The 15620-nt window shown below is 39.0% G+C and overlaps 1 protein-coding gene across 1 annotated transcript in view; it reads right to left on the bottom strand.

Annotated features, from left to right (window-relative positions):
* The window catches only part of LOC148358572 (uncharacterized), a 59458-nt gene that overhangs the window by 17241 nt on the left and 26597 nt on the right, over nucleotides 1–15620 (bottom strand). Inside the window, exons 2-3 of the mRNA XM_088346443.1 lie at nucleotides 13127–13178; nucleotides 1955–2055 (exon numbers count right to left, since the gene is read on the bottom strand). Of these exons, the coding sequence (XP_088202569.1) occupies nucleotides 1955–2055; nucleotides 13127–13178 (153 nt within the window). The remainder of the gene's footprint in view (nucleotides 1–1954; nucleotides 2056–13126; nucleotides 13179–15620) is intronic.

Here is a 15620-nt window from a genome sequence, read left to right as displayed (position 1 = left end):
TATTTTCGAGACAAAACTCTCCCATTGTAGGTGTTGGGTAATATGTAGCTTACATTTTCAGTTGCACTAAGTTCTTCCCGTTACAATTTACTACTGAGAAAAGCTACCTTAATTATTTTGCATTGCCTGTAATAAATGACCATAAATGATTCATAATCCTTGCACTAATACAAATTACATAAATTGTGCCTTGTTTAGGGGTTAGCATGCACCTTTCCCATAGAGGGCGATGATGCTTCATGGGAAAATGCCAGATAAACTAATGCCAGGTGCAGTTAATCACAAAGGGAGAAAAATTGCGATGGCAAAGTGAAGCCACAGAAGAGCAATGTCAGCGTCATTTTCAGCGGACATGGTAACAATTCCAAGCTTTTACAAGGACAAATTCCAGTACTTTTAAATCCTTGAAAACACAACATCGCGATTTCAAGCACCCCTACAAACCCTGGGTGTTCCTTGAGGTATTTTAATTAAAACAATTGTGACCTGGCTTAAAAAAAGGAGTTGTGAAAAAATACCTTATTGAATTATAATAACAAAACATTTAACATTTTTGAGACACGAGATCCCCACCTGTAAGCCAAACCAAAGATAAATATTTTATCAAGACAAAGCAAATTATCAGTTTAGCACAAATATTTCATCTTTGGCAGGGATGAACAATATACTATCTGTGTGGGTTGTCTTGTAACGTTTTTTAGTATGTCTTCTAAGAATGTTTGCGTTTAGATACGTGTTTGTCAAACTGCCAGATACAGTGCTTGCTAGTTATTTGCCCTGAGTCTATTGACTTTTCTGTTCGGATTCAGCAAGCCAAGGATACATGTGGTTATATTAATGACAATGTGAACAGTTTCTTTGTTTAAATTATCGTGATGGAGGCAATAGTGTTGTTTTTTGGGTGAGCGTTATGTTAAATAATTCTTTCTGCTTGTTGGTGTAAAATGAATTGACACCCAATTCATGACACTAATATCAAATGTTTAGGCAAGGGACTGTGTGATCTTTGATGATTTCAGAAAAGATTAAATAATAGTAAAGCCAAAGCGTATGTCCCATATGAACAGATATCCCATTTAAGGATTTGTTACTTAAGATTGTTGAGGTGAATTTTGACTGTAATTTTTGTTGTGATAATGGTTTTCAAACAAGAAGTGGTCAGAGTTCTTTCATAAAAATACCACTTAATACTGCAAAGTGAGTGTTCAAATGTATTAATCCTCAGCAATCCAACTTTGGGAAACAGGTGGTGTTTATTCATCCTCCATTTGGTTTTATAGACGCAAATCTTCGACATCTTAAATATCTCCTATCGTTTGTCTCTAAATTACTCATGCGCATATTTGATCATTTGTATTTTTGTAAAAAAACGTGCCCAAACTAAAAACTTGAAAGATATCCAGGAAACAGTAGAAGGCAGACGTAACATTGTTTTCTGATGCATCTCATTGGCTCAGAGACAGGGGAAGAAACCCTGACTACATATCTTCTTATCAGTCTTAAAGGTAGAAAAGTACTAGAGCGCTCCTGCTGCTAGTGGCAGAAACGCAGTATTGCAATCCAAACTCAATGCCAAAGATGTATTGTTTTTTCCGCACTAATAGGCGCACACCCCAAAAATAGTCTTTTGAGACATATTTTTTTCATATGTAAGGTGCACTGGACTAAAAGGTGCATGGAATTAAGAGTTAGGTTTGCATACAAATAAATAAATACATTTTAAATCAAACATTTCATACAACATGAATTAACATTATGGCATCTGGTTTCACCACTAAAATTAAGTTTAGCAACAAACAATTAACGTGTTAACCACAAGAGGACACTCGAAAACTACTCTAAATGTTTCTCATAGGCAGAACAGTTACAGTGTCGTTGTGTCATATAAAAACGATTCAAACGAAAGTATTCTGACACTTGTGTAGGCGACGGAATAATGAATTATGGTATTTACCAGAAGATCCTAAAGGAGAATGTCTGGCCATTAGCTCGTGCTCTTGGATCATCCAGCAGGACAACGATCCAAAACACACCAGTAAGGTCATCTCTGAATAGCTACAAAAAACAAAAATGAAGGTTCTGGAGTTGCCAAGTAAAAGTCCGGATTTAAATCCAAATGAGAAGCTGTGGTGTGACCTTTAACGGGCAGTTCATGCTAAAAACTCTCCAGGATGGCAGATTTGAAACCATTTTGAAAAGAAGAGTGGGCCAAAATTCTTCTTCACTGTAGTGAACGACTCATTACCATTATTATAAAGATTTGAGTTCTGTTATCGCTGCCAAAGGTGCCCTAACTTGCTATTTGGTTCAGGAGGCTATTACTTTTTTACATAAGTGCCTTTATAAATAAAATTAACATTTCAAAACTGCATTTCGTTTTTCTTTAGGTTGTATTTGTGTGATACTAACATCGTATTGGTGATCTAAAACCTTTGTCAGTGATTAATATGCAAAAAACACAAAAATCAGGAAAGAGGGAAATACTTTTTTAAGGCACTGTGAGCCGCAGGGGATTAAAAAGCCCACTTTCAAATTGTTGGCCAATTCGAGTTTTTTAGTGTGCTTTAAAGTATGGAAATTATGGTAATCTACTCATGAAAAAAAATCCATTTGTTCCTGACCCCAGACTTAGGCCAAAACAAAATATTGTGCAACGTAAGGTTCATGCATCCCCAAAATGCTATGAGTCAAAATGGCTAATATGAACTAAAACCAAAAAGAAGAGGCACAAAAACTGAATTTGTTAATGGATAAATGAATAAACCCAAACTAAATGCAAATGAGGACAGATGTGAAAGCGCCTGGAAGACAAAACAGTTTCAACGACGTTTGAACTCAATCCGTCTGAAGCGCACGTACATATCATAAAATCAGCTTCCCAGGTGCATACGGTATTATTCCCATCCAATCAGGGGAAGATGACACGCTCGAATCCCTTTTGTGAAAAATTCAATCAAGGATAACGTTAGCTTGATAAAGCAGCTTATTGTGGCGGGTATAAGCCCGCTACTCCCTTCGTCTTTCTGCCTCACGCTGCCACAAAACCCACTCTACACACTGCTGTGTGTGTGTGTGCGGAAGCAGAACAATGGAAAAGCAAGCCTGAAACCCTTCCAAGCTTATATGCAACACCCTAAGACGCTTCAGGTAATGTTTTTTGTTCGCCAAGCTCGACAAATAAAATGGTGGTCGGAAAGGGAGAGGCCAGGCTTACAAAAGCATTACATAAGCAAATTGCTAGAGCAGGAGATTAGCAGTGCGGCGGGGGTTAAAGTTAAAATCCATATTTGTTAATTAACAACAGCTCTGAAATCTCTCTCAGGAGCCACTTTGGAGTACGGCGCACCATATACGAAGACTGCTGAGGGTCGCACATTTGCAATACAGAGACACCTCGCTACTTCAGTAAACACTGGTTCACTGCTTTGCGGATTCTGAATTGTCTTTTATTGTCAAAGATATCAACGTGCATTGTATTTTGCAGCAGACCCCACACATCAAATGCTCTAACGTGGGCAGGTTGAGTGGGTGTGTGTTGTTTGGGGATCACTGTCTGTATGCGCGACTGTGATAGGCTGATGTATGTTGTCAGTCAATCGCCGGGGGTGGGCGGGCGCAACAAGACAATGTTTCCACTCAAAACTAAGTGCAAAACACTGCTACAGCTACAACTTGTATTTCAGCGACTTGTTAAAATGAAAACAAATTAATCTATTAAATCAGACTCTGAGGTAGAGAACATTGGGCCTGGACCCGAACCCAGCCCGGCTCTTGAGCCATATGTTAATGGAGGAAATCTGGTGTGAATCATATATTTTTACTGTTTGTTGTCAGAGACTGCCAAAATCACCTTTCCTCACCACAAATAAAATATGAAAACTCGTGATTTTGTCAGGCTGGGTCGCTCATATGTTTATCTGTCGGGTTCGAGCAGGTTTGAGCTTTTATACCCTCGGGCCGGGTGTGGTCGGGCTGGATTTTGAGGTAATTCAGAAGAGCGCAGAGAAATGGTGATAAAAAGTTGTTGATATCGGGTTCGGGAAGGGACTGAGGCGCCGTCAGGAGAGAGCGCAATAGTGAGGCTGCAGGTCCGGCCTTCTGCGTCTAGGCTACATAACACTCATAAACTACCTCTGCCGAGTTTGTGTCTCACCAACACCAACCCATTTAACAGATGACATGGAGCAACAACTTGCGGGAAACTGCCACATTTGGGACGGTTGTATTTTAATCATCGTGGAGATCTGGCTCAACAAAAGGATATCTGATGCTGATGTGCAGCTAACCAGCCACTCTCTAAGTCGCTTACTAACATTGAAAGAAAAAGCCCTCCAGTCGCGTTGTACTTTTGTATAATGAAAAGAAAAAACATTCAACTGCAATTCTGTGATCTGCATTTTAATTGTGAATCTATAATTGTTACTTTGTTTGAGTCGTAAACTCTCAGTCGGTAATGATGTCCTCTCAAGGTAAGTTGGACCCAGGAGTTTTTATGAACAGGTGTCCCTTCTTCCGGATTGTTCTGTTCCGCGGTTGGTTTCGCCCCCCAATAATTGTAATAACTAAGGAGATGTAGCGTCTCTGTCTCGTGCGGAAAAATAAACATACAGAAACGGCGGCCTCAACATCAAGTACGCGTACCAAAACAAAGTTTGCAAAACAGACATTGCGTATCATGGCAGTACCTTGGTGACGCACGAACAAGTACAAAAAAGAAAAACTGAGTCTGACTCGCCTTGGTTAAGGTTCAAGTAATATTCAAACCAATACAGTTTTGATGACAGGATTGTTCATTTAATAAGCATATATTTTACTATGAAAGTAAGCATGAGTGCAATTTCCAAACGTATTTGAAATAATTTACATGCATTTTGAAGAACAAACTTCAGTTGTTCAAACCATTTGACTTCGAACTGATGAGAATTGTTGACCACTGAATGTAGGAACAAAGTGCACATTTTTTACTAGACTAGTGCTCCTGATGAGTTGGTTCTTGGTTTACAAGGATAAAAAATTATGCGATGATTTTAATTGACCCTTTATTATTCTGACAGGTGAATCTGCCGAAATGTGTTTTAAAGAAGTGAAAGAGACAAATAAGACAAAATATAAACTATATTCGTAAGTACTCACAGCTTTTAACTCACTGTATCATCGCTCTTTAAGACACATATGATATATAGGACGAAATCTTCCACAGTTCCTGGGAAATCACAGTTAACCTTGTGCGCATGTCCATTCGCACTGGGCATTGGTAAGTAGTTTTGATGGGTAGGAAGGTATTTCAGAACAATTTTCCTGTCCCTAAGAAATGGACAGAGGTTCATTCATGGATTTATGTTTCTACTGACTGAGCACTGCCCCTGGTTGGATTTAGATTTTTTGTAATTTTTGTACAAATCTGCCGTATGTTCAGTAAACAGGGTTCAACACACCTTTTTCATGGCAAATTTCAAGCACTTTTGAGGGTCTTTCAAAGCCAACTTTTCAATTTATCCTGTACCAATAAAAGAAGAGCTTCTTTGTGAGTCATATGTCTTGCAGATCAACAAACGTTTCTTCAGTTTAAATATGGGAATAATAATATTGTGTGTGCATTTATCAAGACATATGATATTTAGATCCTAATAATAATAAATAAATAATAGATAGATATTGGGTAAAAATGACAGTAATATGTATCTTACATTTTCAGTTGCAGGAAGTTCTTCCCATTACCACTGGGAAACGCTTTCTTAGTTTTTTTGCAGGGCCCATAATAAATGTCCATAAGTGATACGTAATCCTTGTACTACCACAGATTTTACTGTTTAGGAGTAGCATGCACCTGTCCTCTTGAGATGCTACATAGGACAATGCCATACTCACAAGTGCCAACTGCTGTTAAACAGGAGAGAAGAAGGAATGCAATGGCAAATCGAAGTCACCGGAGAGCAGTGTCAGCCATATTTTTAAGCAGGCTTGATGAAACTCCACCGAAAAGTCAAACTATTCAACTCTTAAAAACACAACATTAAATTTCAGGCATTTTCAAGGATTTCAACCACCTGTACGAAAAGATGTATTTCTCGTTGTACCCATTTTTTAGCGTTTATCATTCTTTCCCACATACTTACATAAACTTAATGCAGATTTAAGAAAAAAATAATAATAATCTGATTGTTTGACGAATCTTTTAATAGTCTGTGACAAGTCGACTATAAAAATAATCGCCCGTTGCTGCCCTAACATATTAGATCACAGGTATGGACATTGTAGACACCGGCAAGCGTAAAATCCAGTCCAGGATCTTGCATCAAATATTCATGGCGGCAAATTTCAAGCATAGAACAAATTAAAATAAAAAACCTGTGCCGTGCGTCATTTCATTTCAGTTGCCATGCAGGAGGTTCACTGAGGTCAGGCACGTAACGTACGGAGCTGTCATGGTCACGCTCTCGACATTACTCGGTGCTGCTCTCAAATCGGCACAAATCAGGAACCGCCAACCGTGGCAAATGCGCTTCACATGCTCACGTTGCTAACCTGCTTCTAAGTACTTCTTAGGAACCTTTGATTTGGATCAAAATTTTACGCTCTTGTCAAAGAGAACACCTACCAGGTGTACGCCAGTCCATTCAAAGACTAAACTATACCATGAAAAGCTGGGCTCGCGATCGAAGAATCCAGACTGAGATAACCACCAAGATGTACTGTACTGGGGTGTCCAAATCCAACCCTTGAGAACCATTGTCCTCCAAGACTTTTAGATGTTTCCTTTCCTGAAGACAGTTAGATTTAGATTTAATGAATTTGTCCCTTTAGGGGAATTCACTTCCACAGACTCTAGTGGGGAAAATAATAGGATTACATTACAAAAACGGCAAAATGCCAAAAATGATGGTGGGACAATGAGTGCAGACTGATTGAATGGGTCAGTAGGGCCTGTTGTTTGGAAGGGCAGAGGGGATCAGGATTTTCCTGAGGCAGGCCCCCCTAAATGTTATTGTCCTGGATCTTCGCCCTGATGGTACTGAGATGAAGTATTGGTGTAGTGGGTTGTTAGAGCTAATATTTACATCTGAGCGGTAGGGTTTTGGTAGGCCAATGATTTTAGAAGCTCTGTGAGAGATATGTGAGAGTTTACATGATCCAAATGACCAAATGTTAGTTAGTAGGATTCTGATAATTTGCTAATGATTTGAACGGGTGTGCAAAATGAAGGAAACATCTCTAATTCCAATTTTAGAAGAGTCCGAACTAACATACTTTCGAGGTATTTCCAAAACACCTGAGCCAAATGATCAATAGCAATAGCAATAGGGTGGGGGCACCAGGACTGCGTATCCGGTCCTCGAGGGAGGCATGTCCTGCATGTTTTTGTTTTTTCTTCTCAAACTCAGCTGATTCAAATGCTCAGATTGTTAAAAGCTTGATAACAAACCCTTTGATTGGAATTACCTGTATTTGGACCAGAAAACTAAAAAAGATAAAATAAAATAAAAAATGAAAGACATGCGGCCTTTGAGGACCAAGTTCGCCCACCCCTGTTATAGAATTTATCCTCCTCCAACACATCTAGTTTAAATGATCAGGAACAATGAAAGCCTAACAGTTACAAGATCCTTATTAGAATAAGGTGTGTTGGAACATTGATCTAAAAAGGCGTGACCAAGTGCTGTAAACCAAACGTAACCCTTACTAGTTATAAAGAACCATACACTAATACTTAATGAGCTCCTTTAAATCAGATATGTTTATGAATCGGATAATCTAAAATATGGGTTACCATCTCCAGTTCTTAAGAGACCTTATCCTGCATGTTTCCACTCCTGTTTGTGTTCGAAGATGGCACCCATATAAATCGGAGGTAACAATCTTCGTTCTCTGAGAATGTTTATCCTGTATGTTTTTAAGGGTTCTTGTGCCTCTAATACGCCTGGTTAAAATGATCAGGAACAATAATATGCTATGATTGGTGAGCTCTTCCCTGAAATTTGGTGTGTTGGAGGAAGGGATCGCTGTAAACCGCGAGTCACTAACTCCATTCCTCAAGGAACCTTATCTTACATTTTTTTCTCCCTGATTAAAATCATCAAGAGGAATAGTTGGCTCCGCGTGATAAGCTCCTCCTTTGACTCAGGTGTGTTGGAGGAAGACATCTATCTAAATCGTGAGTAACCAACGTCATTTCTTGAAGAACCTTTTATGGCATGTTTTTTTTTAAATGTTTTTGTCCCTCCAATGTTCTGATTCGAATGAAAAATAATAGTCTCCTTTTGAGAAGCTCCTCTTTCAACTCAGGTGTATTACAGCAGGGTACCAATCTAAATCAGGGTTTATAAAGTGATTTCAAATCTAATCTTGGATGTGTTACATTTAATTCAAACTATCTGAAACAAAAAAAGGCTGAATGATAAGGTCTTTCTTGGAATCAGGTGTGTTGGAGGGAGGGATGACTTTAGATAGTGAGTCAACTCAAATGTTTAAGGAACTTTTGATGCATGCTTTCTAGGTTTTTGTCCCTCCAATACAACTGATTACAATAACTTGGAGGAATAATAGCCCCTCTTTTGACTCAGGTGTGTTAGAGCAGGGGACCAATTTGGATCGGAGTTTATGAAAACATTGCAGACAAACATTTTCTGGCGCTTAAATCAAACTACTGGAAAGAAGTAAAGGCTTTGAATGATAACTTCTCACTTAGAATCATATGGGTTGGAGGAAGGGATCATTCTAAATCATGAGTCACCAAAATCCACTCCTTTGAGAACCTTGTATTGCAGGGTTTTTTACTGTTTTTGTCTGACTTGACTCAAATTTACACGAGGAATAATGATAAGATCCTCCGTCAACGCAGGTGTGTTGGAGCAGGGGACCAATCTAAATCAGGGCTAATAACTAACCCTTACACTAACCCTAAACTCTACCTCAAAAAAATCAGATGTGTGGCACATTATTCCAATTATCAGGAAGAATAGACTCACAGAGGTGAGCTTCTTAATTTAACCCGACGTGTAGCAGGGTGGAAACATAGATCTGGGGTTACAAACTCCAGTTCTCCAGCTCGGCACCATTTTTATAAATGTTTTTTCCACCTTATTCCACCATTGTTAGAATCCTGGTGATGAGCTTATCATTTAAATAAGGGATGTTGAAGCAGGGTAGAGTAAATTAACATGCAAAATGCTGGCCCTACCCTTCAGACCTTGATTTGGACACCCCTTACATACAGTGGGGCAAATACGTATTTAACCAAACACCAATTGTGCAAGTTCTCCTACTTCGAAAGATTAGAGAAGCCTGTAATTGTCAACATGGGTAAACCTTAACCATGAGAGACAGAATGTGGAAAAAAAACCTAAAAATCACATTGTTTGATTTTTGTAGCATTTCTTTCCAAATAAGAGTGCAAAAGAAGTATTTGGTCACCTACGAACAAGCAAAATGTCTGGCTGACAAAGAGGTCTTATTTCTTTTAACGCGGTCTAGCGAGGCTCTACTCATTACCTGTATTAATGGCACATGTATTTACACTTGTCCACAACCTCAGTCCTTCACCCTCCACAATCCACTATAGCCAAGACAAAAGAGCTGCCAAAGGACACCAAAGACAAAATTATAGACCTGCTTCGGATTGGGAAGATTCTGCATAAGGTTAAACGATTGGTGTAAATAATTAAACTGTGGGAGCTTTTATTAGAAGTTGGAAGACATACAAGACCACTGATAATTTCCTATTGCTCCATGCAAGATCTCACCTCTTGACGTCAAAATGATAACAAGAACAGAGAGTAAAAATCCCAGAACCATACGGGGAACCTAGTGAATGACCCACAGAGAGCTGGGACCACAGTAACAAAGGCTACTTTTAGCAACACAATAGGCCGCCAGGGACTCTAATGCTGCACTGCTATACGTGTCCCCCTGCTGAAGCCACTACACGTCTAAACCCTTTTGCGGCTCGCCAGAGAGCATTTGGATGATCAAGAAAAGGACTGGAAGAACGTGTTATGGTCAAATGAAACTGAAATAAAACATTTTGGTAGAAACACAGGTTCTCGAGTTTGTAGGAGAAATTGCATCTAAAGAACACCATACCCACTGTGAAGCATGGGTATGGAAACATCATGTGTTGGGGCTGTTTTTCTGCAAAGGGACCAGACTGACTGATCTGTGTAAAGGAAAGAATGAATGGGGCCATGTATCGGGATATTTTGAGTGGAAATTTCCTTCCATCAGCAAGAGAATTGAAGATGAGACGTGTTGGGGGTCTTTCATCATGACAATAATCCCAAACACACAACCAGGGAACAATGGATTGGCTTAGCAAAATGCAATTTAAGGTCCTTGAGTGGCCTAACCAGTCTCCAGATCTGAACCTCATAGGAAATCTGTTGAGGGAGTTGAAAGTCTGTGTTGCCTACTGACAGCCCCAAAACATCACCGCTGGAGAAGAGATCGGCATGGAATACCAGTAAAAGGGTGTGAAAATCTTGAAAAGAGTTACAGAAAATGTTTGGACTCTGTTACAGCTAACAAATGGTACATACCAAATTATTGAGATGAACTTTTAGCATTGACCAAATACTTATTTTTCACCATGATAAGCAAATCCAAATACGTTCTTTCAAATCAAACAATGAGTTTTTGTTTTTTCCCTATCTCAAAGTTGAGGTTTACCCATGATGACAATTGATGGCTTTGCTAATAATTCAAAGAAGGATAACTTGTACAATTAGTGGTTGACGAAAAACGTATTCGCCTCACAGTATTTCATCTTAAAGGAACCTCAGATTTTATTCTAACGACACAAGATGCAAACGCCGAAATGACGTTTCGGGAGCAAGAGGAGATGAAAACACCGACAAAAACTGCTAGAGAGGCAAGGACGTGCAGGTGAGGGTAGTGACGGACCCCTCTCAGATCCCGAGAGCCTAACCCGTGGACATGAAAACACAACGTCACAAGTTAGGGTCTCAGGGACGGAGAAAGACGCATTTCCGCAACGGTGCTGCACCCTAAGCCTTTTACGCTGCTGCTCTTTGCTAGCAGACCGGAACTTCTTGCGAAGTCAAACGAGGACGGCGCAGAATCTGGCACGCGCATTAACTGCCTGTAAAAGACGATCTGCATTGCCAGTGAGAAACATATTCAACGATACCCGGATAAAAAAAGCACAGATGTTGGTAGCTTGGCTGCAAATGCCCCTACAGTATATACGGCAGCAGGTTCAACCACCACCAGACACAACATTGGCCTGCCTTCAGCAGACACTTCTACCTGTTTTTCAGCCAAATAATAAATGACCGTATTTTCCAAACTATAAGGCGCACCAAATAACCCCAAATTTGCCAGAAATTTGAACCTGCGCCTTATAATCCAGTGTGTCTAATGTACATGAGAAATTACAAACCGGTGTAATATCATATTTGTGCAATTATTGATCAGTCACTATTTATAACTGACCCCAAATGCATAAAAACAATGGGAATCGAACCTGAATCCCAATTACCAATTTTTGTTTTAGTCATAGTACCAGATGCAAATGTTAGAGGGATGAGAAAACAGAAAGGTATTAAGAATCAGTAAAAAAGTTCGATTTAACTTTTTTAACCCACACTAAGCATTGTAAGTGACGAACATAGCTGAAAACCGTGGCCATGTGTTCATTTATATATATTAGGGCAACCCAATTACTTCCCACAATTACTTTCTCTTCATTCAGTTCAGAGTCTCGTGTGCTGCGTAAAGACTTGGCGAGTCGGCGATACAATACTGTATTTCAGTCTTCCCTTCAATGTCTGACAATAATCTCGAAGCCCAGCCCAATAAAAACATCAGCAACATTGCACCGTGGGTAAAAATAGTGTGATGATAAGATAAAACCTAATGCCTTTTTATGTGTCATCCGTATCACTAACAGTCTAGTGACCAGGATCCGGTGCTCCCCCCACAACGATCTGGGTTTAATTCCCATTGCATCCAATTTTTTAGATTGTGATCAGCAATTTATTTTGACTGATCAATCAATGTCTAAATATAGTACTTACCTATTTTTAGAGGGTCTTTAGCCGCTATTACTTTGAATACTCTGCGCCTAATAGTTTGGTGCGCCTTACATGTGAAAAAAATATAACAAAAGACTGATGCATGTGCACCTTATAATGCAGAAAAAAGGGTACTTTCAAAAATGCCTTCCCTCTATCAAGCACATTATACATCCGCCACTCTAGTGGTCTCCAAAGTTGTGCCCGCGGGCAACGCGTACCCCCAAAAGTACCAAAAATGATAGTTTCTCAAAATTTGAAAATGTAAACAATAGAAATTATTCAGTGTTTTATATTGTCGGTAATTAAAATGGCCAGCATTTTAAAGGGACAGTGTGTATTATTTAGATTCTCCTAATGGTAAAAAAAATGCACTTAACATTCCCCCACAAAAGATATCAAATTGAATTAGAATGAAAAATACTTGAAGTATTTTATAAATATGTTTTTTTAAAATACTTGGAAGTCAAGAAATATGCATTTATTTAAAAGACGAGCCTCACCTTGAGGATATATTTAATAAATTTATCCCCCATCTTGCAACAGGTACCCAGAAAAAAATATACCTTGGAAAAGGCTTGACTTAAACAAAATTAAAAAGATAAATATTGTGGTTTGTTCACTTTGAGTCTTCTTAGTTCGATTCTTCCTTGTGCTTTTTTAGCACTAGTTTTTGGTAGCACGGCACAATATAGTGACATCTAGTAGCTAAATATCACACACTGCCCCTTTTATATGAATAATTAATTCTTAATAAGAACATGTTTTTGAAATGACCCATTTCCACATTTATATTATTGGATATTTATAAATGGCAATTATACATTAACTAATAGTGCTCATTATTGAGGATAATGCCTTTGAGGATGAATAATCCCATTTTTACCCCTCTTCTTAACAACCGAGTAATTACATAATAATACAATAGTAACAATAAGTAACAATACAAATATAAATAACAGTTCTTTTCAGAAATTCTATTCTATTCTAATAGAGGACCTGAAGCAGATGACAGAGCGCGGCGCTTCCATCGTGCAACTGCGGTGGTCTAAAATCTCAGGAAACAGATGGAAGCGGCTAGGAAACGGATCACTCACCTCCTTTTTTGAAACAGGAGCCTCCTGCTTTTTCCTCTCCTGGCTCACTCGCCTGCTCGGAAGAAGAAAAACAGGCAAAGAGAGAACGCTCAGATTTAAAGTTATAGCAGGAGACCAAGGAAATCCCAGTTTGATTCCAATAAAGATCACTAAGGCAAAGATCGAAAACCTGCGGTCATGATAAACCTAAGGAGGTTAGAACGGGGAGCACCGGGCGGGTACAAGACCGAACCCGAGTGGACCGCGCGAACGTTCTCTCTCCCTCCCTTCTGTCTTTGGAGCCTCTCTCCCCCTCTCTCTCACTCCCCCACATGCAGAGAGAGTGAGAAAGGGAGGCTAAGCGATGTAATTCCTCTTTCTGGAAAATAGGTGGAAGTGATACACAAGTGTCGGGCGTTGAAAAAAGCCACGTGACGGGCCGTTTGAAAAGTAAATTGTACTTTCTCTCACATATACCATCATACTCTCACACATGAACTATTATACCCATACAGACAAGGTCATAATCATGCACAATCACTATTATATTATATATACTACTATACTCTCTCGCCAATACTATTATCCCCTCGTACACACACTATACTCTTTACCGCAGACTATTATACTCTCTAACAGACACAATAAGGTCATACAGACACAGTCATACCCAAGCACAATCACTAATATACCCCTTTATACACATTACTATACTCTCTGCCACATACTATTATAGTGTCATATACACAATATGTTACTCCCAAACACACACAAATATACTCTCACACACAAACTCCTATTTTCCTATATACAAACTACTACGGACTACTATACTACGGACACATTCCACTATACTCCATCACACACTATTACGCAATCCCCACCCCCCCGACACACATTACTATACTCTCACTCACATACTACTTTCATACACGCTACTATACTCTCTACCACATACTTTTATACTCTCATATACACACACTACTATACTCCCACACACACACTAATATATTTTTACACACATACTACCATCTTCCCAAACAACTATAGACTCTCACATCTACCACTATACTCTCTTACAGACTATTATACTCCTTATACACACACTATTGTAATCTCTCACACACACACTACTATTCTTTCTCACTCATATTTAAATTGCCATTACTATATGTTTTTTTCCCACACTTAGTGTAAGGATCACGTCACCTCTTAGTGTTGTTTTACTCGGGTTACTTATGGTAACCCAGGCGATGCACACTGCTATGTTTGTAACATGCAACTGGAGTTACTCCCAGTATGTGTGAGAGAGAGTATGTCAGTACAAGAGAGTATAGTACTATGTGCGTGAAAGCATAGTAGTGTGTGTATGTGAGGATAGTAATATATGAAAGAGTATAGAATGGTGTGTATGAGACTACAGTGGTATGTGTGAGAGAGTAGAATATGGTGTGTATGAGAGTGTAATGGTAGGTGTAAAATAATATAGAAGTGTGTGTATGAGACTGTAGTGATAAAGTATAGGTGTGAAAAAGTCTTGAGAGTAGTAGCATGTATGAGAGAGTATAGTCTGTGCATTGTGTATGACTGCATCTGTATGAGAGTATAGTTATGCATGTGTGAGAGCTAGTATGATTTACTTCTCAAATGGCTCTCTCTCTTTGGAGCCGCCCCCCCTCTACCACTCCCACACATTCGGAAATACTAAGAAAGGGTGGCTAAGTGATTCAATTCCTCTTTCTGGAAAATAGGTGGAAGTGATATACACGCGTCGGGCGCTGAAAAAAGCAATATAAGAGGCCATTAGTAATTTATACTTGCTCTCACATGTAACATCATACTCGTAACACTCATACTCATGTACAATCACTACTATACTCCATCATACATACAACTACACTCTCACAGGTACTACTATACTGGTATAAAAAAAACTACTATCATGTATTACAAATACAATAATACTCCCAAACACACACACACACACTTACCATACGGTCTCACATAAACTACTACACTATTACATACACATACTACTACACTGTCTCTTACACATTTTACTATACTCTCATTCACACACTACAAAACTGTAACACACACCACACACTAATATACCCTCTCACATTTACGATTATACTCTTTCATGCATACTACGATACTGGGAGTACCGTTTGACGTCCAACTGCACAACATATACCCACAAATCAGTGTGTATATCCATGGTAACGATATGAGAGGCAGTTTGAGAAGTAAATCATAATTGCTTTTAGATATAACATCATACTCTCACACATGAACAACCATGTTCTCATACAGACACAGTCATACCATTGAACAAACAATACTATGGTCTTTCACACACACATCTACACTCTCACAAGTAATACTATACTCCCCACACACACTACAATAAACTCTCACACACATGCACACTATTATACTCACTCACATATACACTTACACTACTATTCTAGCTCAAAACCATTCAAATTGCTATTACTGTACAGTATTTTCA

This window comes from Urocampus carinirostris, chromosome 10 (assembly GCF_059441175.1).
Source record: "Urocampus carinirostris isolate Australia breed hairy pipefish chromosome 10, RoL_Ucar_1.0, whole genome shotgun sequence".
Lineage (NCBI taxonomy): Eukaryota > Metazoa > Chordata > Actinopteri > Syngnathiformes > Syngnathidae > Urocampus > Urocampus carinirostris.
This window is presented reverse-complemented; position numbering and strand designations above follow the sequence as displayed.